The sequence below is a fragment of the Podarcis pityusensis genome (genome assembly GCF_964106645.2).
Source record: "Podarcis pityusensis genome assembly, chromosome: 4".
Classification (NCBI taxonomy): domain Eukaryota; kingdom Metazoa; phylum Chordata; class Lepidosauria; order Squamata; family Lacertidae; genus Podarcis; species Podarcis pityusensis.
In genome coordinates, this window is record NC_138027.1 from 93,751,739 (window position 1) to 93,778,720 (window position 26,982).

A 26,982-nucleotide genomic window follows, 5' to 3' on the forward strand; every position below is an offset into this window, starting at 1 on the left:
CCAACTATGACAGCCTCATCTGATTTTCTTCTCATTCTGAGCATGACCATGTGCTAAATTAGGCTCTGCCATGATTGCATTCCTCTAAGCCACTCCCTCATCTCCCTCTACTCCCACATGCAAGCCTTTAAAACAACACTTTATTTTAGACTTGTTGACTTAGGCACAGAATTTGCTAAATAGCATTCTTCCCCTTATTTCATACTCAAAAGCAGAAACACTGCCAATTCAGTTTCTAAGTGACAAGAGCTGCATTGCTTAAACAATCCTTTAAATATAAATGGAACAGCTTTTGTAGCAGTTTTCCTTAAAAGCATATTTAACATTTAGGGCTATGGCTTTTAAAAAAAATGATATATTCTGGAATCTAATGTTCTCTTAATATTATTTCAAAGGAACTCTTCTTAATTTCAAATCTTCAGAGCAAAGCTGCATAATATTGACCAACCCACATGCACAGGCAACAAGATTCTTGGCACAAGATTCTTTCTTGACCAGTTAATTAAGGATGGAGATAGGCAGGTTTTTTTTAGTTGAAGGCTGCATGCCCAGAATAGATGTGTCCAAGGAAGTGGGGTGCCCAGAGTTTGTGCAACTACCCCACATTTTCATACGCATAACACAACCACACAACCACAAAGAGAGGCACAGAGTCCACAGCTGTCAAGGAGCTGTCAGGCAAGCGCAGGTGCTCTGCAGGGCAGGAAAGAAAGTGAGGCAAGAAATTCAGTTAACTTTTCTTCACAGAAAATAACAACACAGCAGCGTTACTCATTAAGCATGAGATGTTGCTGAATCTGAACACTAGCCCCACCACTCTAGCCTCTCACTCTGTATCCTTCCCAAGCAGACGGAGACTGTGACAGGCGGGTGGGTTCCTCCTCTGAGCCTGCCTGATAAAGGGAAGTTCTCTTTCTGCAGTTCTCTTACTGCACATAACTGTGGCAATATGGGTAGTCTTGCTATGAGAACTATTGCTTCTTTTCTCTTGCATTCTGGGAAGTCTCGCTTCTGCTTCTGCACACACTGTACAAACCTGTTCCAAACACACCAAGACATTCTCTCATTCTTCAGCTCATTTCAAGTTCATGAACAAACAATATGATCTGTTCTTAATGCATAGCTGACCACATCTACGGAACTCGATTATTATATTCTTTCATGTTATGATCAATCATTAGTAATTGTTTTAGTCATGTTATATTAATCTTTAGTTATAATTTAATTAGGAGGTTTCATGCCTGTCTAGTTCCAGCTCCGTTTCCCAGCCTTTAATCTATCGGTGATAAATGTTTATATGTAATTCCCACCTTGTACTTATGTTAACCAATCAGCAACAAGTTGCTTTGTGTTTGTATCAACCAGTCAGCCACAAGCACACCTGTGGCAATGTTTGTAATATTCAATAAAAGAGAGTTCCTGGGGCTCGCCCCGGCAGACGCCTCTCATATGACACCTGCCACTCGTCTGTCGTGAATTCATTCCAACACCTGGCCCATTGCTCAGGATGCGCAGGACCCTCCTTGAGTGGGGTGGCAGAGGAGGAGGAGATCCAGCAGGACTGGAACTGTCCAGCTGATAGGTAGAAGAGACCATCTCTGACTGCTCTCTGCTGAGTCTGCATTGACGTTGAGACTCAGCCTCCAGCCCTGTCCTGGAAGGGCCTCCTTCTTCTGACCACCCTACCCTTGATTGCTCAAGCCTCCTGCTTCAAGCACCTCCCAGCTCGTCCCTTCCCCAGACTGCTCTCCAGTGTCCCACAACCATGATCCGAGGTCTAAATTGTCTTCTGCGTCATCCTTGGTGGGCTCTAGGTCAGGCGGCACCCATCGTTCTTCCTCAGCCAGCCAGTCTCTGACAATAGCTGACTGGTGCAGATCAGTGGAAGAGTGCTGCAGTGGGACAGAAGATTGTGCTCTTTCTGCTCTACAGTGTATTGGTTAAGGAGTGAAGAAAGTACAATTTTAATATCCTACCTTTACAGTAGTTGTCTGGGCAGGGAGGCTGAAATGTCTCCCTTCAGCTCAGTGCTATGATGTTACCCCAGTGCTCTACAACACATTCAGAAGGTGCCTGGTGAGTTTGGGGTCTGATTCTGGCACCCCCTTGCTTTAAAAGTTGAAAACAAATGTGACACGCTATCATAATCCTGATTATCACTAATATTGTTTGCTTTCCTTCATATTATATATTGTTTTCCTTATGCTTATGCTTCTATTTTGTATAGAATTTTTCCGAGAACTCCTGGAGAATGCCGAAAGATCTTTAAATGATATGTTTGTACGGACATACGGCATGCTGTATATGCAGAATTCGGAAGTGTTCCAGGACCTCTTCATAGAACTGAAACGGTATTATACAGGAGGCAACGTGAACTTGGAGGAAATGTTGAATGACTTCTGGGCTCGGCTATTAGAGCGAATGTTCCAGCTCATAAACCCCCACTATCATTTCTCTGAGGACTACCTAGAGTGTGTAAGCAAATACACAGACCAGCTTAAGCCTTTTGGAGACGTACCCAGGAAACTGAAGGTTCAAGTGACAAGAGCTTTCATCGCTGCAAGGACCTTTGTTCAGGGGCTGACCGTAGGCAGAGAAGTTGCTAACAGAGTATCTAAGGTAATCCAAATTATTTCTTTTCATTGCTGGTTCTTTCCTTTCAATGCTTCACTGGAGCCTTCATCTCCTATTCCATGCTGTCCTTTATGGTGCGCAACTTTCAATCTATGCCACAATTATAGCTGAAAGGCAAGTTTGTTGACGTGTAACTGTGGGATGTTTTCTTCCTTGGACTAAGTCAAGATGATAGCTATACTGTTGAGATTTCCATTTAGAAAGGAACATATGTCAGTATTTACGTAGCACAAATCCCTTTATAGGGATGCCAACCTGCTTGACCCACATTTACCCCTCCTTCTGAGTCTCAGTCTCTGAGACCTGATTCCAGCATACAGAAGAAGTAACATGATGAGGAGCTCTGGAGTACAACTAATGGATTTCATGTTGGATGCTGCAGGTGGAAAGCTAGCCTGTAACGAATGTCTGAGGGTGTATGGGGTGGACAGATCTGTCAGTGTTGGTTTTTCTCTTTTCCTCATGTTATTTAAGTTCAGTCAAACTCTTTTCTGCATCAATTTGCCTTTTTTAAAGAAAGTAACCTCCTCCATTCATACACGCATTTCCAAGCACATTTCTTCAAGCGTTTCCCTCCAGCACAATATATTTCTGTATGTTATTTTCACCAATATCCACATTTTTCTGTGCTCTTTTCCCACTGCACACATTCTGCACATGTGTTTTGGCTGGAGAACTGCATCACAAAATGTAGAGAAGGGTAAATTTATAAGGACAGCTTCATTTGGTTCCGGGATTGATTTACAGAGTGCAAATTAGGTAGGTGCGAATGGAACAAATTTCTTCCACATCACCAGAAGTTGTAGGATCTAAGGGCAGACTAGGTATCAAATGAGAGATTTTTGTCATTAGGATCTCCCAAGTTTGTTCTTTTTTTTCTCAGATGAGGGCAAGGCTCTCTTCTCTTCTCATTTGTTTTAAACCTCTTTCCAGTATATAAATCCAAACCATATGCTTGTCAGCTAAAGAGGAAACAAAACATGTAAATGCATGACATCAGTATCCCAAAAGAAGGATTGTTTGATCAAAGGTTATGTCCCAAGCAGAGCAGTGGAACCTGAGGACTGATGATGGACAAAACCATGATTGTCATTTTTATATATGTTGATCTTTGCAAAGCCATTAGTTCTGACTCATGACTTTTGATGGTGCTGATAAGAGGTTCCGACTAAACATCAGGAAGAATTTTGTGATGGTAAGATCTATTTGACAGGGAATGGACTCCCTCGGGAGGTTGTGAACTTTCCTTCATGGGAGGTTTTTAAGCAGAGGTTGGATGGCCATCTGTCATGGAGGCTTTAGTTGAGATTCCTGCATTTCAGGGGGTTGGAATAGATGGCCCTTGGGGTCCCTTCCAACAATTAGCTCAGATGGTTAGAGCATGGTGATGGTAATGCCAAGGTTGATGGTTTGATCACAGTATGGGACAGCTGCATATTCCTACATTGGACTAGATGATCCTCAGGGTCCCTTCTAACTCTATAATTCTATGATTCTGTGAAATAATTTAAATGTATATTATCCATTCAGAGCACTGAGGACCCAAGCCGAACTGTTTGTCCTTACTTTTGTGAATCGTTGCATTGGTATTCCCCCATGCTTTCTTTTCCAAGGCTTCCCCCACATTCTAGTCTAAAATGAGAGTGTGAAAGCGGCAATCTGATTAAATAATTTACATTCATATCACAGAATGTAGTTGAGTAGGTAAAGAGTAGACAGCTCAAATCCAGAATATAAAAATAAGTCATCTGTCACATTCCCCCACCCACTCCGTATTGCAGATCTTTGTAATCTACTGGGAGGTGTTCTGGTGCAAAAAGGAATGATGTGGATGACTTAGAGTCTTCATGATTAATGAAATATTCAGCAAAGAATTTGCTCGCCTTCTCTGTAACTGTGTGCATGCTTTTCGTCAGTGTCTCTCTTCTTGTACTTCAAGAACTTGCAGCAGCCCACAGCTCTGAGATATCTTTAATATAGATAACTGAGTGCTTGCAGTTGTTTCAGGAATTGCTCTATATTGGCGACGAAGTTAATTTCCACTGTGTTGTCAAACTTCAAGAGACTGGTCTTCATTTAGATGAAATTATAAGGAGGACAAAGAAGTGTCACTTTTCACTGGATCACCAATTTTGCAGCAATATCACAACCTGTGGGTGCCAATAGGGCATAGCTCCTACTTTGAGGGCTTTGGATCAGGGAAGCATGGGTCTGAATTCCAGCTTACATGTGAAAGACCTTGATCAAGATACTAACACTCTGTTGCTGTGCTGATATCTGGGCTGATCAAGCGTATCTTGCTCTGAGTACTTTAAAGCAAAGGTATAAAACAAACGTGAACCCCCCTCCCCCCAAAAAACCACCCCAAATGCTCTGCTACATTTTTTTGATACAAGTTGCCAGGATATATCTGAGTCCTGATTCACCTGGGATGAGCGAGTTACGCCAGGGGAGATCAACTGAGCCAGGAATCCTCCAGCTGAGCTGGAGATCTCCTGCATCGTGAGTTGTTCATCCAGCTGGATCCTTCCATAGGATTATGTCCTTAGATCTGTCTAAGAAAAACAATAAACCACACCCAGAATTTGATGTGGGAAGGGTACATTGCATATTTTTATTGCAATATGCCATTGTTTTCCCTGACCTACTATTGACTTCTTTGTTATAACTTCCTCTTTGGGATAGTTACATGGGAGGTGCCAGCCAGATCACATAACAAGCGAGGTGTTGTTATGTAGATACATAGCCAGCCAGCTATGTGTCAGCACTGACGGCGAACAAAATAGCATTGCTCGCTCTTTCAATACTGAAAACGTTTGATCACTTTCAACAGGACACTCCAAAATTGCTACTGTTTGGGCAATTCTCGGCCTTGTTGAATAGATTCTTGAGAACTGTTAACAGAAAATGAACATCTAGGTCGGTCTTCTGAAATGTGGTATCTTTCAGATGTGCTATGTTGGCTGGCACTGAAGGGACTTGTAGTTTAAAATTTTGGGTAGCACTAGATTGGGGGGGGAACCTCTCTCCTTTCGTAGTGGGCAGCATTGCAGCCGGGCATCTGGGCCCTTGCGGTGATCTGGCTCGGGGGCAAGGGATTGATGTCCCCTTGCGCCAACCCCAGCCGCATCACGCCTGCCCACCTTATTATGGGATTTATGGGCGAGATGCCTTCATTAACTCTGTGATTCTAAATTTACTCCAATCCATTTTTACAAGCAGTCTGTGGATGTCAGACACTGTGCCCCTTCTACGAGGAATTATACCTTCCCTCAAAGCAATATTTTAAAGCTAATATATTAACAGTTGACCATGCTACAATTAGAAGTGGTTCTGCTACCATCACAACTGACTGGTATATGGATTGGCAAGTCAACATTTGCAGAATCTTCATGGTCAATATATGAATTCAGGCAAAAGGAGACAGAGAAAATAAAAACTCCATTCTAGTGCTGCAAAAATAGCATGCCTTTCCCAATATCTCCATGTTGGAAAAATATAGCATATGAGACAACTCTAAGCTACATCCAACATACATTGGAGCCTTTCAAATTCTCCCATAAAAGATAATTATTATGGTCATGCAAATATCTGGAGCATTTGACCCTGTAGCTAATATCTTGTTATTCCTGCAAAGGAACTTAACAATTAAATTAGCATCTAATCTTTTTAATGGTTATTTGAAAACTTTTCTGAACACCTGGTGTCAATTATGCCACTGCCTTATTTTTGAGACTGACTAAATCAGTTTTGATCACTGGCTTTCATTAAATTATACAGATAGCTGGTTTCTTGCCACAAACACAGTGCTTTCTGGGAAGAGCGGAGCGAATGCAGTAATAGAATTAGAAGGTAAAGGCAAGGTTTAGCAGTGAAAAATGTGCCCTGCTAATTGCCAGTGATCACTTCGAGTTGCAGCCTGCCAGCCTGCTGCTTTTTAAAGACACCAAATCAATATTCTCACAAACTCAGTTTTCATGGTTTATAAATAAGCATTCACCCTCTTTTCTGTGAGGGGGAGAGAAAGCTAAAAATAAAGGTCAATATCAAGTGTCACACTGATTCGGAATATAATTACTCGGAAGGGGGGAACAAATATGACATGCTGATAAAGCAGGTAATTAGGAGCCAAAACAAATAGTATATTAATGCTGGAAAATGCAATTTGAAGACATTGATAGAGTGTTATGTGAACCGGGTGGAAAAGGAGTTATTGCACAGAAGAGGCAAAATGCTGCTTCTGCTAGGCCAAAGCATATAAAAGAATACCAAGTGAAGATTGCCTCTTTTCCCAGGAGGTGAGGGTGTAGGTTGGAGCCATTTATCATGCGCAGAATTTGTAGATTCGCTTAAGCATGGATGGGTGCAGACGCACACATGTGTGATGCTGTACCATAGGTATCATTTAACGCAGAGGTGGGGAACCTGCAGCCCATCAGATTTTGTGGGATTGCAGCTCCCATTATCCCTGACTGTTGGACATGCTGGCTAGGGTACATGGAACTTGGAGACCAACAGCTTAGGGAAGGCAGAGGTTAGCTCACCCCTGTTCTAAGGAGTAGGAGGTCAGGCAAAGTGAAATCTGAAGCCTGTGACCAGACTCCGTTTCTTCAATTTAGTAATTCAGCAGTGGGATGTGATGTATAGGTGGGCTCCCACAAGGCAAGACAGCAATAACAGCAAGAAGCTTTATTGAACTACATAACTGGAAAACAGGGGCAAAGCAACTGCTTATATACATTCCAGAAACCTGGACCACTCCCACCGTGATTGGCTGTCTAAACTTTCAAGCTGCGAATCATGACTCAGAGTTCAAGGGCCAATGGCACAGGCCCAAATCCTGAAATGTTCTGTGATTGGACATCATGTATCAAATCAGAACACAGGAGCTCAGAATCCTTAGTCCAGACTCAAGCTCAGGCAAACATAAACCACTGAATACATAACACCGGATGCTAAACAGGAGGAAAGGGCTTCTAACCACCTTAAAAGGGGACTTTATTTCTCAGAAGGAACACTCCTTTTAATGGCTATGTGAAGCTACCAAATTTCGCTTTTATTGACCTTTTGCCTAACACACCACCTAAAGGTAATTTCCACCTTTGCCCCTGTAAGGCCTGCCTTGTTTCTTTTGATTCCTATTTTCCTCCAGTTAAGAACTTTTTGAGTCCCACCTAATGACGCAGACAGACCTAGTAACGGCCAGTTTGTTTTTGTGTTTTAAGAGATGGGGGAATCAGCCACTGTTATGCAGGCTAATTCCAATACCAGCACAGCACCTTAAGAGCCTCATTTGAATGTTTGCTACCTCCTACCCATTCCACATCAAGACTTTGATCAGATGCAGACGCCATGCTTCCAACACCAGCCAGTATTATTCTCTGTCTCTGCCCCAGCTGTTCCATTTACGTCTAACCCGATGAAGAGTTCTGGACAGCTTAGAAGCTTGTACACTGTTTTGTGACATTTTGCAGCTCGATAAAAGTATTTGAAATGTTTCCTGTACACTGTTGTAGGAATTCAGTCTCTGTCCTGGGCTAGGACTTGTATCGTCTCATACAAGGCAGTATCCATTCAGTCGCTTTCTTTAATGGGTATCTTCCGTACAGGGGCAGAGGAAGGGGTGTGTGGTGGGGGCGGGTCGCCCTGGGTGTCACCACTGAGGGGGTGACAAAATGCCAGGCGGGACTCACTGTCGGAGCCTCCGTACGACCGAGCTGTAATGGCTACTCCTCCGGCGGTGATTAACAACCTAAGCCTTTGAATGAGACTTCAGGCATGCTCTCCATTGCGCAGTGTACTCAGACAGCAGCAGAAGGAGCCAGAAATATGTGCTACATTTCTACTTTATTCCTAACTACACCAGACAGAAAAGAATATGCATCTGCTCTCTGTGAGAGACAGAAAACAACAGGACACAGAAACAGGAAACCAGTAACTTCAACATCCGTCTCCCATGAAACTTCCAACAGTCTGGAATGTCAACAGAGTCTTGTGACTCCAAGAACTGCACAGTGGCATGACAGAAACCTAACCCTCACCACAGGGCCTGCAGCATGCCCGAGCCATGCATCTCTCCTGGGAATAACGTGGTGGCTTGGGCGCCCGCAGGCTCCACGCTGCCCTAAACGGTCTGCCCACCGCCTCCCGCTCAGCTGTAGGGTGGCTGAGTGGGATGAGGCAGGTAGACTCTTTGGAGGCCCCATGGAGCGTCCTGCCCCTGCTTGCCCCACCCCGCAGGTAGCTGGCCCCGCCCCTGGGCGCAGGGCACATGCGCCGCCCCAGACACCTGATCAGCTTGCTCCGCCACTGCTTCCATATTCCTTGACTTCTTTTCTCCTGTCATGTTAGGACAATTCACACACAGCACAGAAGAGTGGAAACCTTCTCCAGCTGCTGCTGTGCAAAATACTATCTCACCATGCCTTTCGTCCCCCTCAACACACTGTTCCTTAACAAAGAATGGTTTGATGGGCTTTTCCTTGCACAGACCATTTCCCATCCTTTCTAGGGTTGTGTTTAGCATTTGGACCACCTCGTATTTGTAATATGCATCTTCACAGTCACGGTAAGGGAAAGGTTAAGCAGATTGCTGCTCGGAAGAAACTTCAGAGCTTTCTGCCAGTATTGCTGAGAGGTAAGTGTCAGAGGCCAGACTTCCAAAGGATTCCCGAAAAGCTAACTTGTATCGCCACAAGGGCTTACAGAATGACAGTAACAAAAGCCAAGGGGGTGGGGTGGGGATGTTTGCAATGAATTCTCTGGTGAGGAAATTTGATAAACGTGCCACCAATGAGCTGGAGCTCATCTGATCCCCACCATTGACTCTTCTGCTGACACTGCCAGAATTGAACATAGCGTAGTTCTTCTGTGATTAATCTTACAGCAGCTTTAGAATTTTTGCTGTTTTAGCATGCCGAAGTAAGGAGGGGTAACGTGGAGAAATGCAGAGGAATCAAGCGGAGGATGGAAAGGGAGATAAAGAAGCCGGAAGGTTAAACAGCACTCTGAGATGTAAATCATTCTGCGACATGCTGACTTTTTAGAACTACTGGAGTCACTGATTATCTGTAAGATGTTTTAACAGACTGCCAACAGGAACGGTGTTTTCAAACCGTGGTTTGATAAGGCCTACTTATTTCATTTCTTATGCAGATCTGAAGTAAAAAGAGCAATGGATTCCGCCCATCAAGTCTGCATGCAGTGTATTATTCAAAAAGATATCTGATTTGGGCAAAATGAATGATATTTGAACTGGTTGTCTTTTGAAGCAGTTCCTTTAAGGAGATTCATCATTTCCTAATCCAGAGGTACCAAGGTTTTTTTAAAAAAAATGGCTGGGAGTACACTTGGAAATCTAACAGGCTGTCATGGCCATACAAAAAATACCTATTTCACATAATAAAAGCCAGTGTTGCTCAGAAACCCTATCCCTCAAAACAAAAACAAACCAACAAACAAAACCCCACAACCAAACAACAAGAACCTGACCCCCAGAGTAAACCTCCATTAAAAAAATATCAAATCCTTGTAATGGGCAAAGGGCCTTGGTGGATGCTAAGGGAAAAATACCCTCTGCAGGGAAAGACCTTTCTCTCCCTAGAGAATTAAGTCTGCTCTTTGGCTCTGTGATGCTCTCTCAAAGACCATATGATTGTATGATCCATTTCTGTGAACTCCCTGTGAAACCTTATCAGTAACAAATGCAAAAGAAGTTCCCACAAACTCTTTATGATGCTATTTCTGACATCAGAGTTATAAATTACTTGGGGCCAACCTGTCTAACAGCATAGTCCTAACCATGTTTATTCAGAAGTATAAATTTAATGGGACATACTCCCTAGTAAGGGACGTGGGTGGCGCTGTGGGTTAAACCACAGAGCCTAGGGCTTGCTGATCAGAAGGTTGGTGGTTCGAATCCCCACGATGGGGTGAGCTCCCGTTGCTCAGTCCCAGCTCCTGCCAACCTAGCAGTTCGAAAGCACGTCAAAGTGCAAGTAGATAAATAGGTACCGCTCTGGCAGGAAGGTAAACAGTGTTTCTGTGTACTGCTCTGGTTCGCCAGAAGCGGCTTAGTCATGCTGGTCACATGACCCGGAAGCTGTACGCGGGCTGCCTCAGAAACCTCTTCAGATTGATCAGTTAGCAATGCCCCTCCTGCCCTGCTCCTCTACTTCCTGAGAATTTTTCCAAACTTCAAATTAAAACTTTTTTAGGGAACAGTTTGATTTGTCAGAGTATGGTCTTTCTTTTACTTAATGGGTTAAAACCCATAATTTGAAGCATTGGTGTAGTGTGGGTTGCCAGCACCCCACATGGAGGGAAACAGACAGAGTACGCATGAGTATTAAACTGCCTAACACCCAAAAGATGGCAACCACAGAGAAGAAAAAAAGAGTCATTCCGTTGTTTGGAGAGGTCACTTCCTGGTTTGCATGGAGAAGGTGCTTTCAGTAGAGCCCAGTGACGGAAGTTTGTAGCTGTATTGAAGCAGCACCGGGTGTTGAATTTTTTTTGTCCCCAATGATTTTGCACCCGGGGCAACTGCCCCTGTGCCCCCCCATGCTACCAAACAGATTTGAAGAAGATTTTAATAGTAAGCTGTTTACACATTTGACACATACATGATTTGACTGGAATGCTTCCATTTACTGGAATGTGCATTCCAGTGTAAAACAGAAGAAGAGAAGAAGAGTTTGGATTTGATATCCCGCTTTATCACTACCTGAAGGAGTCTCAAAGCGGCTAACATTCTCCTTTCCCTTCCTCCCCCACAACAAACACTCTGTGAGGTGAGTGGGGCTGAGAGACTTCAAAGAAGTGTGACTAGCCCAAGGTCACCCAGTAGCTGCAGGTGGAGGAGCGGGGAAGCGAACCCGGTTCACCAGATTACGAGTCTACCGCTCTTAACCACCACACTAGCGTTTTCATAACCCAAACAGCTTTGGGTGTTTTCATAACCCTTAGTCTGGACTGAATTACTTCTCCAGCCATTTTCACAAGGAATGGCCTTTTGCATTTCCTGCATCTATAATTCAGATGTAAAACCTATATTGACTAGAATACCTACTTATTTGATAAATGATTCTTTTTCTCTTCTATCTGATTTTAGCTGGACATTTATAGAACTACTCAATAGTCTAGTCACCCTGAATCTAGATGAGGAAGGCCAGAAAAGTGGCCATTTATAAATAGATGGGATAATATATTCTCCACATCTCTCTTCAAAATGTCATTTGTTGTAAGGTACTAGTATATGGTTAAGAATTACATATGTCAGTGGCTTTTAAATGGTTTTCCAGGAAAATTGTTTCCTGAAAAACTTAACAGACGTTCTCCAAGAATATCCGTAATGACCGCTCCCTGCATGAAACGGGGGGGCGACCTTTGCGTGGACGCGCTCAGCCCCTGGATCTGGAGCGACTCCATCAGCATAGGCTTGGCTTTGCCTTCCCTCAGGTGGGATACCTGGAGGTCTCCGCCTACCCCAGTCAGTTGTCCAATCCCACCTGGGGGAAGCGTTGCCAAGGAGATCAGGCCAGGTAGGGGAGGGATTACCTGCCCACACAATAGAGGGAAGATCTTACCTGGGAATCCTTAGAAGACTTTGAGTGCAAACTAAGTTTGGTCAGTCACGACACAAGATTTGCCCAAGCCCTGCACAAGCAAAGAGTGTTTCTTAAGATGAATTCCAGAGCATTTTGCAGCATCCTGTGGTCTGGGATCAATATGGAAATTGAACTCCATTGTTCTAACCATACAAGGCTGTGTGATTAGCCACTTCTCTGCTTTGGTGTCAAGTCGACTTGCACATCGTTTGATTTGCATTTCAAATGGGCACTTAAGAGTTTGGGGAAGGAAGAGACAGCTAGAAGCATTATTTTTTTTTTTTCCTGTTTGAATTTGGGCATAGACCAGGATAAAATGGTGACATGCCTGAAAGTGAAGCACTTTGGAAACAGTTGCTCTGTTTAAGAACCTGATACAGGGCGAGTAGTTGTGCTTTCTGCTCTCAAAGTGCTGTGCTTCCGGAATGAACAGCTTACATCTCCAGTGCTCTCTTAACAAAGGAAGTGCTCAGGTAGTGCTAACCACAGAGGAGATGTAGGACTGTACTCTTCGACATTTGGAGAAGTGGATGATGCATAACAGCAAACTGTCCAAGTGTCCGTATTTTCCAGGGACATTCCTGGATTTACAGAAGTTACCCCGCTTTCTGATTTGATCCCGGAATGTCTGTATTTTCATTAGGATGTCCCCATTTTCATCAGAGAAATGTTGGAGGGTATGGAATTATGTGACCCGCCGAGCCAAGGAGATAAGTAACTATACAACTATACAACTACACAAGAAGGACACTGACAAACTGGAACGTGTCCAGAGGAGGGCAACCAAAATGGTCAAAGGCCTGGAAACGATGCCTTATGAGGAACGGCTAAGGGAGCTGGGCATGTTTAGCCTGGAGAAGAGGAGGTTAAGAGGTGATATGATAGCCATGTTCAAATATATAAAAGGATATCATATAGAGGAGGGAGTGAGGGAACGATGCCTTATGAGGAATGGCTAAGGGAGCTGGGCATGTTTAGCCTGGAGAAGAGGAGGTTAAGAGGTGATATGATAGCCATGTTCAAATATATAAAAGGATATCATATAGAGGAAGGAGTGAGGGAACGATGCCTTATGAGGAATGGCTAAGGGAGCTGGGCATGTTTAGCCTGGAGAAGAGGAGGTTAAGGGGTGATATGATAGCCATGTTCAAATGTATAAAAGGATGTTATATAGAGGAGGGAGAAAGGTTGTTTTCTGCTGCTCCAGAGAAGCGGACACGGAGCAATGGATCCAAACTACAAGAAAGAAGATTCCACCTAAACATTAGGAAGAACTTCCTGACAGTAAGAGCTGTTCGACAGTGGAATTTGCTGCCAAGGAGTGTGGTGGAGTCTCCTTCTTTGGAGGTCTTTAAGCAGAGGCTTGACAACCATATGTCAGGAGTGCTCTGATGGTGTTTCCTGCTTGGCAGGGGGTTGGACTCGATGGCCCTCGTGGTCTCTTCCAACTCTATGATTCTATGATTCTACAACCTTTAGAAGACATATGAAGGCAGGCCAGTCTTAGGGAAGTTTTTTAAAAAAAACATATTTAATGTTTTATTATGTTTTTATATATGTTGGAAGCTGCTCAGAGTACCTGGGGCAACACGGTCAGATGTATGTTGTATTGATAATGATAATGATAATGATAATGATAATTGTTGCTCTGATTTGCAGCCTCTTTGGATGATTTTGCCTCTCTAGGATGTGTCAAACTCTGGAAATACCCGTTGGTTGCCCAGATGGAGTTATGCAATCCCCAAGCTAGGGAGATAAGTAACTACACAACCTTTAGAAGGCAACTGTATAGGGAAGATTTACATGCTTAATGTTTTTATATATGTTGGAGGGAAACCCAGTCAGATGGGCGGGGGTATAAATAATAAAATTATTACTATGGAATAGGACGTCCCTATTTTCATTGGAGAAATGTCTGGAGGGTATGTAACAGTGTAATAAGGAGCTCGTTTAAGCATTTGACTGAGGTACGTGAAAGAAAAATCAAGGCACGCTGTCATCTTGTCATACCTTCTAGAGATCTTAAAATAACCTTCAAGGAAGAAAACTTCCCTCTGCATCAAGTGGCGGGGAATGGACGCTATGAGGAGGTGTTTAGAAAGCTGCCGCTATCCCATCCGTCATGCGTGACATGTACTTCGCTAGGAGAGATAAGCACTTACAGGTCTTTCATCATCTCTCCTTCCACCTTCCTTCCCCTCCCTTCCCCCCATCTTTTCTCATTCCTTTTACAGAGCATGAGACAGAGAAGCTCAACCACAGGGTTAGCTGCTGTCAGAAACCTCCCTAGAAAACCTTCCTGCCTCAAGCTCTTTGGGGAGTCCTCAGGCTATTTCCTAGCCCAGTGTAATAAACTGCTAAAATCTCTGAACTCCCAGATTGAATGCATTATTACTGTAGTATACAATTCATTCCATCTAAGCTTTCAACCTGCTAATGCTAAAAGGGAATAGGCTGGCTGGAAGCTGCAACTCCCTCTCTTTTACACAGCAGCAGCGAGTGGAAAGTAGTAGCCAGCCAGCCAGCCCCTCACTTTTTTGAGCTGCATCCTCAATGAATGCAGCAAAGTTGTCAAAATATTTATTAGCACTAATGCTATATTTACAGGGAGCTGGATTCCACCCCCACTGTCTTCCCTTTCATATGATAGGAAAGTTTTTTGGGAGGCTTCATTGATTCCAGGTCTTCTCCATGGGTCCTATTGTCAACATTTTCCACCGCATATTATTTCATAATCCATATTTTGTATCTCTCCTTATTGTCCATAATATTTGCTACATTGCAAGTGTTATTAAAGTGAAGGTAAAGGGACCCCTGACCATTTGGTCCAGTCGTGACCGACTCTAGGGTTGTGGCGCTCATCTCACTTTATTGGCTGAGGGAGCCAGTGTACAGCTTCTGGGTCATGTGGCTAGCATGACTAAGCTGCTTCTGGTGAACCAGAGCAGCACACAGAAATGCTATTTACCTTCCCGCCGGAGCGGTACCTATTTATCTACTTGTACTTTGACGTGCTTTCAAACTGCTAGGTTGGCAGGAGCTGGGACCAAGCAACGGGAGCTCACCCCATCACGGGGATTCGAACCGCTGACCTTCTGATCAGCAAGTCCTAGGCTCTGTGGTTTAACCCACAGCGCCACCCGCTTCCCATTGCAAGTGTTATTAGATTCCTGCTAATGTTTTCATCGTCTTACAGTGGTCTCCTAGATAAATTATAAACTTTTCCCATTCTTTATTGAGGTTTTGGTCTTCTTGGTTCCTGAGCCTTGACCATTTTAAACACTTTTGCAATCTGCAAAGAGGAAATATAAATGCATATGCCCATACTTTTTCTCCACTGTTCAAAGAGGCTATGCATTGGTTATTGCTGACGTGTAGTGAGATGGTGGGCAATCCTGATGCAGTATATGCCCGTAGGAACACGCTATATAGGTGTGATTCAAGCATTTATGCATACAAGTGTATGTGTGATTCACACAATTTCCACTTTCCTGAATAACACATTAAACGGTGCCTGCAGATGTAGGCAAACCACCGTGGTGAGAAACATGCCCCCCACATGAAATAGGCTTTTACCAGAAGAGCAGATGTCGGGACAAACTCATACTTTGATTTCTTCAAAACCAGATACAGTGGTACCTCGGGTTACGAACTTAATTCGTTCCGGAGGTCCGTTCTTAACCCGAAACCATTCTTAACCCGAGGCGCGCTTTCGCTAATGGGCCCTGCTGCTGCTGCCGTGCCACCAGTACTCAATTTCCGTTCCCATCCTGGGGCAAAGTTCGCAATCTGGAGCAACTACTTCCGAGTTAGCAGAGTTTGTAACCCGAAGCGTTTTGAACCCGAAGCGTTCGTAACCCAAAGTACCACTGTATGTGCAGTTTTATTTGCTGCTGACTGTAGGTAAGGGCATCCACGTCTGCATATAGGCCTATTGTTCTGTCACAGTTGGTGGTCAGTAAATCCCATCCTGGTGAGATGGGACACCTGGATTGCTGGTATCCTGCACTCCTGCTAGCATTTCCTCTATTAGGACTACTAACACTGTCAGAGGAGGCACTTCCTCTTCTTCTTCTTCTTCTTCTTCTTCTTCTTCTTCTTCTTCCTCTCCCGCCCATCTGCTGGGTTTCCCTAGCCACTCTGGACAGCTCCCAACCGAATATTATTATTATTAATAATAATAATAATAATAATAATGTGAGAAAGCATCAAACATTAAAAACTTCCCTAAACAGGGCTGCCTTCAGATGTCTTCTAAAATTCAGATAGTTGTTTATTTCCTTGACATGTGACGGGTGGGCGTTCCACAGGGCGGGCGCCAATACCAAGAAGGCCCTCTGCCTGGTTCCCTATAACCTCTCTACTCACAGTGAGGGAACTGCCTGAAGACCCTTGGAGCTGGACCTCATGCAATCAAACCTATGACTTTGATGGACAGTATCCATACATTACCAGTGTGCTTTGGATCCAGCCATAGAGGAGCAACTTTAGACTGGCTACCAGGCGGCAAAGATGATTTATGGACCTGAGTAAGAGACTAGGAAGGGATGAAACAGTGAGAGCCCACTTACACAACTGAAATGAGTCAAAGGTATACAAAACCCTCAGCCAGCTTGGTGAGTTGTCATTCCATCCCAGAAACACTTCACACTCTACATGGCAGTCACATTTGCTGCGGTTACACAATGTATTGCACACTAAATACTTAACATGTACGTATAAGATTGAGACACATGTGCATTACTACTTTGGTACTACACTGAACAGATATAATCCCTGATTGGCTTACTCTCTTCAGTATGAGTTCTACAATGATGGAACAGTAAAGGTAAAGGACCCCTGGATGGTTAAGTCCAGTCAAAGGCAACTGTGGGGTGCAGCGCTCATCTCGCTTTTCAGGCCAAGGGAGCCGGCGTTTGTCCACAGACAGCTCTCCAGGTCATGTGGCCAGCAGGACTAAACTGCTTCTGATGCAACAAGACACTGTGATGGAAGCCAGAGCGCACGGAAATGGCGTTTACATTCCCTCCACAGCAGTACCTATTTATCTACTAGCACTGGTGTGCTTTCGAACTGCTAGGGTGGCAGAAGCTGGGACCGAGCAGCGGGAGCTCACCCCATCGCGAGGATTTGAACCGCCGACCTTCTGATTGGCAAGCCCAAGAGGTTCAGTGGTTTCGACCACAGCACCACCCACGTCTCATGGTGGAACAGTAGGGAATAAAGAAATTGTATCCCATATTGTTAAACATTGAAGCCTGCCCTTTATATGTGTTTTATTACTGGGACCGGTGTGTGTGTAAAAAACCCATATAGCCAAAGCAATACCAATTCCTGCATTAAGCAGCTGTCAAAAGCTCTAATCTTGGTGGCATTCCATGGTGTGTTCATTGGTTTCAGGCAGATTAGAGTGACAACATTTTGCACACAGGTGCGTTCATAGAGAATGAGAAAGAAAGAGAAAAGCTATGAAATGATATTGACAGGCACTATTTGCTTTTATTTGAAAAATTGTATTATTTATCTGAAAAGCTGTTTATTCCTCGGTGTGCCAGTGTGCAGTATCAGTCAGCAATTGAACAATAGCGTTATTGTGGCAATGCAAAGCTTGTGTTAAAAGGAGATGTTGTCAGAGGAGAAGGCAGAGCTCAGTACTATAAGCTGATCTTGGAGGAATGTTTTGAACATTGTTCTTCTGTCATTCCATCTGCAGAGGCTCAGTTGTACAAGGACGTTCCCTTAGGCAGTATCAATACAGTATTGAGGTTTACGAGCCAAGATGCACATCACAAAGAATTTTAATAAAGCTTGACAGATATATTGCATTAATAGTGCTGATGTTAGTAAGGTAGGACCTGCAGAGTCAGGTGTGTGTATGCTCAGCAGTGGTTAAAATCTGAGAAGAAGAAAAAGCACCAGTTTATAGAGCAGATGTTATTGGTTCAGGGGAAATCCATTTGTAAATCCTATCCTTTTTGTGATTGGTCAGAAGAACTACATGTTGTGATACAGCATTACATACAAGGGAGGGGATTGGGGCTGACTCAGTAATGGACAACCGGGGCTGGGGCAAAGACTGGATAGCTCAGGTGGTTAGAGTGAGCAAGGGGATAGTGCTGATAACGCTGAGGTTGCAGGTTCGATCCCTATATGGTACACCTGTATATTCCTGCATTGCAGGGAGTTGGACTGGATGATTCCCAAGGTCCCTTCTAACTCTACAATTCTATGATTCTGTGAACCAGGAGCTTTCCAATTCACTACATCACTCTAAAAAGGTAAAGGTAAAGGTACCCCTGCCCGTACGGGCCAGTCTTGCCAGACTCTAGGGTTGTGCGCTCATCTCACTCTATAGGCCGGGAGCCAGCGCTGTCCGCAGACACTTCCGGGTCCCGTGGCCAGCGTGACAAGCTGCATCTGGCGAGCCAGCGCAGCACACGGAACGCCATTTACCTTCCCGCTGGTAAGCGGTCCCTATTTATCTACTTGCACCCGGGGGTGCTTTCAAACTGCTAGGTTGGCAGGCGCTGGGACCGAACGACGGGAGCGCACCCCACCGTGGGGATTCGAACCGCCGACCATGCGATCGGCAAGTCCTAGGTGCTGAGGTTTTACCCACAGCGCCACCCGCGTCCCTCTACATCACTCTAGATTATGCTAAATTAGAAATGTGAGCATTACAGGCTATGCTGCTTTCCACTGGTGGAGACGGCAACAAATTCATCAAATGTTGCTAATGTTCACTTATTCCTCCCATGTTCCAGAATGGAAAACAATGCAGTGGAAACAACAACAACAACAACAACAACAACAACAACAACAACAACAACTTTATTTACACCCCGCCCTCCCTGGCCAGAGCCGGGCTCAGGGCAGCTAACACCAGTAAAATTACAATAAAAACATAATGGGGGGGGGGGACCAATTTAAAATACAGTTTAAAATACAGTTTAAAATGCAGCCTCATTTTAATAGTAGCCCATAGATCAAAACCATAAGGGGAGGGAAACATAAGGTCAGACTGAGTGCAAACCAAAGGCCAGGCGGAACAGCTCTGTCTTGCAGGCCCTGCGGAAAGATGTCAAGTCCCGCAGGGCCCTAGTCTCTTGTGACAGAGCGTTCTACGAAGTTGGGGCCAGTACTGAAAAGGCCCTGGCCCTGGTTGAGACCAACCTAACCACCTTGCAACTTGGGACCTCCAAAGTTTGTCATTTGTGGACCTTAAGGTCCTCCGTGGGGCAAACCAGGAGAGGCGGTCCCGTAGGTATGTGGGTCCTAGGGTATTTGCTGTTGTTTTTTTTCGGTTCACAAACAATAGGTACTTGATGATGCCCCAAGTTGCGCTGTGTTTCCTTTGCAATGAAATGAATGGATTTTGCATTGAAATGAATGGTGCAGAATAACCCGGTGATAACTTAATTATTTGCGGAATGAATTACAATGAATTTGGTCACAGTGGTGACAGAGGCAAAAAACGTAGTCTCTTGTCAGAAGCCAAACTGCAGTGGCACAGAAAAAACGCTGGGTGAAAAGAACACAAGTTGGTTCAAAAACCAATGCCTTCTTACATCCGTAGTCTAGGATGAAGCATGGATCTGCTGTAAAAAAAAGTCTCTTCCTTCCTTATCACTCATTGCCCTCCACCATTCTTTAAATAGTCCTGCCCCACCTTCCAAGTTTATCTGCTGTACCCCTTCCATCCACTCCTCAGGAAATCTCAGTTATGAGATACCTTCCAAATCAGTTTGTGAACAATGTATATTTGTTGTTGTGTGATAAATCCTTTCCTCCTCAGAGACATGATAGTGATGAGTTTGTGGTGCTACTTCCAACCATCTTTAAAATGAAAATGCTGCTTTGATATTCAAACAACCCTGCTTCTTCACTTTCTAGCATTTGGTATTACCATTTTTCAACCAAGACTTATGAAGCTTTGTCCTTAATAAGGGCAAGTTGCCAGAGGATTTTACTTGCCTCTTACGGACACTGAGTTTAGCTCCATTCCCCTAAGTACCGAAATCCAATGAAATACATAATAAAAATAGAAATAGACTGCAGTCTTTGGCTTTTATTAAGAAATATTTCCAAATGGAACCATTTTGTCAGATCTTTCTTAAAGGAAAAAAAATAGTTCACAACATAATAGAAAGCTATTAAAGTGGAATATTAGCCGCACATGTCTTTGGAACCTATAAAATGCTTACCAAATAATCCATAACCAGTCAGCTATAAGTACAATATTTAAAATATTAGTGTCAGGGGGAACATCCACAAAGGAGTCAGTAAAAGGCAAGGATGGGGGATAAGAAAACTGAGAAAACTGATTGGTACAGATCTTTTTATATTATTATATAAGAAGCAGGTGTATTTTTAAGTGCAATCTAGCAGGCGTGACTCAGGCTTCATTTATTTCAGTGGAGCTTGTATGGAAGCATACTGGCATCTTCTGCAACAGTTTGCACCTGGGTAGAAATAAACATAGGATTACAATGGAAGATAGGAAAACTGAGCTGCTGCCTGTGGGGAGAATGGCAAGTATCTTAGCTCTAAGATAGAGTTCTCACTAAGGTGTTTAACATGTGTGACCTGTACCACTGACGTGCGATTCACATAGATACCGTATTTTTTGCTCTATAAGAATCACTTTTTTCCCTCCCAAAAAGTAAGGGGAAATGTGTGTGCGTCTTATGGAGCGAATACAGGCTGTGCAGCTATCCCAGAAGCCAGAACAGCAAGAGGGATTGCTGCTTTCACTGTGCAGCGATCCCTCTTGCTGTTCTGGCTTCCGAGATTCAGAATATTATTTTTTCTTGTTTTCCTCCTCCAAAAACTAGGTGCGTCTTGTGATCTGGTGCGTCTTACAGAGTGAAAAATGAGATAAATGCTCCCCTCTCTCTCACACACACACACACACAGAGAGAGAGAGAGAGAGAGAGAGAGAGAGAGAATGATATCATGGAAAGGGGTAGGATAGAATTTGCTCTGACATGTTGAGCTAATAATAATAATAATAATAATAATAATTTATTATTTATAAGCCACCCATCTGACCTCAGTTGCCCAAGCATTCTCATTGCCCAAGCCATTCTGACTGGCTTCCAACAATTTATAAAACCACAGTAAAACATCAAACTTTAAAAACTACCCTGTACAGAGCTGCCTTCAGATGTCTTCTAAAAGTCGGATAGTTGTTTATTTCCTTGACATCTGATGGGAGGGCGTTCCACAGGGCGAGCGTGACTACTGAGAAGGCCCTCTGTCTGGTTCTCTGTAACTTCACTTCTCACCATGAGGGAACCGCCAGAAGGCCCTCAGAGCTGGACCTCAATGTCTGGGCTGAATGATGGGAGTGGAGGCAGTCCTTCAGGTATACTGAGCTGAGGCCGTTGAGGGCTTTAAAGGTCAGCACCAGTACTTTGAATTGTGCTCGGAAACATACTGAGAGCCAATGTAGATATTTTAGGACCGGTGTTACCTGGTGGCTGCTCTAAGTCACCGGTCTGCCAGCCACATTCTGGATTAGTTGTAGTTTCTGAGTCACCTTCAAAGGTAGCCCCACATAGAGTGCATTGCAGTAGTCCTAGCAGGATAAAACCAGAGCATGTACCATTCCGGTGAGACATTGCGCAGGCAGTGTACCAAATGGAGCTGGTGGACAGCTGCCCTGGACACAGAATTGACCTGTGCCTCCATGGACAACTGTGAGTCCAAAATGACACCCAGGCTGTGTACCTGGGGCACAGTTGCCCCATTCAGGACTAGGGAATCCCCCACACCTGCCCACCCCATCTCCCAGAAACAGTACTTTCCCTGTTTTGTCGGGAGTCAACCTGAATCCATTGACTACCAACTTGTTCAGACATTCCTCTCTCAGTTTTAGCTGAGATTAAATGAGACTTTCATCTGCATATGCAGCCCTTTCATTCAAACTGTGATTAAATCAGGAAGTCTCTAATGAACGATTGTTTTTGGTTTCATCCAAATTGAGGAAGATTGAGTTATGATGCACAGAACAAGCCAGGATCGTAAACCATGCTTGAAGCTGGCTTAAGTTCCTGACTTGCTCTGAATGCGGTAACCCTGATTTCTTGGTTCAGATTAAGCAGAAAACTCTAATTGATTGGAGACTCCATTGTGTTATCGTAGCTCATGTGAACAGAGAAGTGGCATGAACAAGTAAAATGCTGGTTCATATCTTGGCATGTTAAGCTGAGATATAATGTCCAAAGTGGGTCATAATTTTACATGTGGGGGATTTTCACGTTTGGTGTGTTATAAAAGAGCATCCTATGATTACCACCTCATATATTCTGAAGTGGTACAGCCTCCTCAGTAAGAATTTGACCAAAGTTTGCAGGAAGACATAAATAGAACATGCACGACTTCAGTATCTCAGCCAGGTGCTACAAGTTACTGATAACTAAGAAAGAGTCCAGTGTTTTGTTGTGAGTTGCAAATCCCAATATTTATTTCTGCTTGTATGAAATTGCTCTTTGAAGGAAAATTCCGCAGCTGTTGTCTATCATATGGGAATAGAAGGACCTGATGACTATACATATATTTTGCCAACATTTAAAATTATTGGCTTAAGGGATTTCCCAAGCCGAGAGTCTACATCCCAATGAAACCAATTGCTTTATGATTGCTGTCAAAGGTATAGTGACATTTGGAGAGGCTTCTGGCATGAAGGAAGCATGCAAATTTGGGATCGGTTGTTTGAGCTGGCGGTCACAGCTCCGTGGGACAAAAATAAATCAGCAATTCTCAGTTCACCATCTCTCTGTACTGTGTGCTTAGTGGATCAGAAATGGGCATTGGCAGGTAGGAGCCAGAGGATAGCCAAAAGCAGCTCACATCAATATTCATATGTCAGGAGTCGCAGCTACAGGATGTGAAAACAGGATGTATTTCTGGAACAAATAAAGCGGAACCATTTAGCTTCCTTTTCAGCAGGAAATGATTTAAAGCAAATATACCTCATTTAAAAACTGGACAGTGGTGAGGTGGGGTAAGGGGCCGTGTGACACCTTGCCAGGGATCTGAACAAAAAATAATTGACTATTACTGTCAGCTACTGAGAGGTGTGTAGTGGGGTCCCCCCCCCCCCAGCATATTTTAAAAGTTCTGGTCTTATTAGCAAGGTAAATTTGCCTTTGACTTGTTAATCATATATATATCTTTAGGAAGGCCTCACAGCCGATATGGTAGTTTTCATTTGTTTTTCATAGACCCATGATGGATTGCTGGCTGTCCCACTTTGATATAGAACCCTAAATGAAACTGGCGAAGGAGTTACAGCCTCAGTAAATAGCACCAGCCGCTGTTGGAGTCTGTCCTGGCATTCTAATAAGTCTCATCTCCAAGCATGTGGTTTTCTTAATGAGAGAGCTGACTTTGGGACTCTTTCATGAATTATATTGTGGTCAAGTTAGAAGGTAGAATATGATTTCTTAGTCTTTCCTGCCCCTTTCATTACACACACAAACAGAGAGAGAGAGAGAGAGAGAGAGAGTGCGCTAGTGTTCTATTCCATCCCTGGAAGCTGTAACTGCAAAGTACAAGACACAAAATTGACTAAATAATGGATCGGAAGTCCTGCTTCACTGTTTGGTGCTCTGTCTCTAAGATGTGGGCTAATAACAGACAATAGACTGCTGAAGATGTTAATGACACAACCATCATTCCTTGTAGTCTATATACTCATTTTTCCTTTCCAGTATTGTTTCTGGTCCTTCCAAAAGCTGGAAAACCTTGTTTCACTAGAAAGGAAAAAGTGTGGACGTATTGGCAACAACGGGTTGAATGAATTTTCAATTAAGTCTCTTCTAACATTTTTTTTATATTTTGAGTCAGAAACTAGTTTGAATGTTCTTGAACATTTTGCCCCATGGATGAATATTCTGTATATTTCAAGAGCTGTTCAGCAGCGGTGTTCCTCCTAACTGCTGCATCGGCCACCTTGGAATAACCATATGAGCAGTCCCATCTTACTGGATATCACACAGAGGAAAATATGATACTCAAATGCCCCAAATTTGGCTACATTGTTTACTTTACCATTCAACAAGATGTATAAACTGCTTGATAAACCTTAAAGGATGATGTCACTAGGCTCAAGTGAGAACTGTTAAGAAGAAACAGAGAGATGACATAAGTTGGGAAATGTAAATGGACAAACAAGTACTGGCATGGGAATTTGTCAAAAAGAGAGGTCATTTTTGACACTGGTAAAAACGACAAAAAGCTGTGAGCACTTGCAACTCAGCTGCACTTTCATCTCTCTCGGAAGCTGTTGTCAGTTTCTAGCCTCATGGCTGTTCTCACATGATAAAGCTACTGGATAGAGTTGCCACAGCTGTGGCAGCATGTTGAACTGACATTTTTGGTGAATGCTTCAGCATGACTTTTCCTTGAATGGTCCCAACGTATTTCCATTGCAATGCTATACCTGTCTACGCAGAACTAAGAACCACAGATGAGGAGGAGTGTTGTTGTTAATTTATTAATCACTTTCTATACAATTGTTTCAAGGTGGTTGTACAACAAAAGCAGAAAAAACGAATTTACATTTAAAACAAAACTAAAACCATACAAAATAGGCATCCAGTTGGGAACTCAATGGTGCTTACTCGCATGTAAGTGAGTGTAGGATTCAGCCTTAGACTCCATCAGATAGCATACTTGTGAGATTAGCCTTTTTTCACTCAGTCTCTTCATATTTATTTACACTGAACTTGTCAAATCTGGAGACATCCCTTTCACAGCCTGCAAATCTGCTCATGGTCCACTCTGGAAAATTTCAAAAAAGGTATCTGTCCCAAAACAGACCTTCAAGGAACCCCACTGTGGGCCCTTGTTTGATCCCAAAAGATCAAGTTCAAAGGCCACCAACATGGTGCCCTCCAGATGATGTTGAACTGCAACTTTCATCAGGGCCGTATTACCCATAGGCACTAGGGGTGCGAGGCACCCGGGCACCAGGCTCTCAGGGGCACCAGGCCGAGAGTCTGAGGCCTGAGAGTTGAGTCCAGGGAAGAGCCCGCCCATCGGTCAGAGCACCATGGCAGGCTCTTCTGCTGCGGGTGGCTCTGCGCTGCAAGTTTGGGGACGATCGAGTCAGCGAGACGCTGAGGTGGTCGGCCGGCTCCACCCTCCTGCGTGCCTGGGACTGAGCAACCGGGGGGTGGGGGGCGCCAGGCGAATCTTTGCACCCTGGCACCATATATGCTTAAGACAGCCCTGACTTTCTTCATCCCTGAACATTGGGCATGTTGGCAGGGGCAGCACCGTGTCTGCTTTCCTGATCTAGTTGGTCACTAACCCAGTTCAAGTAGCATGTTAAGCCAGGTATCTTCAACCTTTTCAGACACAAGGCCCACTTTTAACCCCAGCATGCATTTGGTGACCAATTCCTAAATCATTTACCATATGTTTGCATGATGATAGTGCTCCCATTGTGACCCACCTTGGAGCAGGTCATAAACCACTAGTGTTGAATACCATCAGTTGAATACCAATATGCTAAACAGTCATTTAGCATGACCAGAACAAGCCATAGAGAACCTCAGGTTTATGCCTCCGCTCCTTCCACTCTGGTATGGTCATGATCTTCCTTCTAGTTTGTATTTGCTGCAGCTTGCCTGTAGCTGAATCCCCAAAATGCTGGCTAATCCCAAATATGGTGTTCTGGTAATTGGCCAGCTTCAAATCATGCATCATGATATCGGCTAGTTCAAACAAACCACAGGTAAGCTTACCTATCCTTCAGTTTTCAGATGATTTGCTAAACTGTGGGTAGTGGAAATTGAAAGCAAATCCTTCTTGCTAAGCTATGATTTAGTATTGTGAAGTCCAAATGGGGCTCTTAAGTACTCTTCTACACTTCCGTTTCTCCCACTGCATTCTGGGACAAGCAGAAAACCTCTCGGACCTCTGATTTCTATGTGTGGGACAAGCAAAGTGTGGACAAACCCTCAGTTTCCTGCTTACCCCCAGGACAGCAGGGAACTATTACAAACAATACCTATTCTCACCCTTTGTCTAGTGTGTTCTTAAATGTCTCAATCCATAGGGCTTGCATCGCTTCCTTGAGAGACTATTCCACAGCATAATAGATCTCAGTGCAATGTAATTTTGTGTCAGAATATATCTTTAGAGGTAGAGATGTATTAGCAGGTTAAAAGATTTATTTCTCCTTTGTTTCCACAACACAGAGGGAAAGGCCATTCCTTCTTCCTCCTCTGCATCTGTCACAGGAATTTCGGTTCATATTTCTCACTGGGGAACAATAATAAGCACACAGCCCCTAAACAAAAAAGTGAAACATTTCACAGTAAGGCTGACCTTTGAAGCCGTTTAACTAAAATAGAGGTTGAATCGGAATTACATTGCAATGCGTATTCCTAGACACTTCAGTGATTCACCGTAACTCATTCATTAAGCCAATATTCCCACTTCCCCCCCTTTACCATATAACGCAGAGCACTCTGCTATGCATTCTCTCTCTTGTGTTAACTTATAATGGCAATTTAATGAATACTATTTAGTTGCTTGCACGCATTACTTAAATTCACAGCTGTGCAAGGGAAGGTAGCTGAAAATCTGTAGATGAAAACGCGTCAGGTAAATAGCATGTTATTGCAAAGAAGCAGGGTAGCTCATTTACTCTGAAGAACAAAAACGTACAGGTTTTATTTTAAGGTAGCTTCTTCTGAAGGGATGCTAAACATTCCAGTAGCAT

The 26,982-nt window shown here is 43.7% G+C and overlaps 1 protein-coding gene across 2 annotated transcripts in view; it reads left to right on the forward strand.

Annotated features, from left to right (window-relative positions):
- Positions 1 to 26,982, forward strand: part of GPC6 (glypican 6) — a 796,530-nt gene that overhangs the window by 419,334 nt on the left and 350,214 nt on the right. For both annotated transcript variants that reach the window (XM_081003110.1, XM_081003111.1), the window contains exon 3: positions 2,228 to 2,619. In XM_081003110.1, the coding sequence (XP_080859236.1) occupies positions 2,228 to 2,619 (392 nt within the window). The remainder of the gene's footprint in view (positions 1 to 2,227; positions 2,620 to 26,982) is intronic.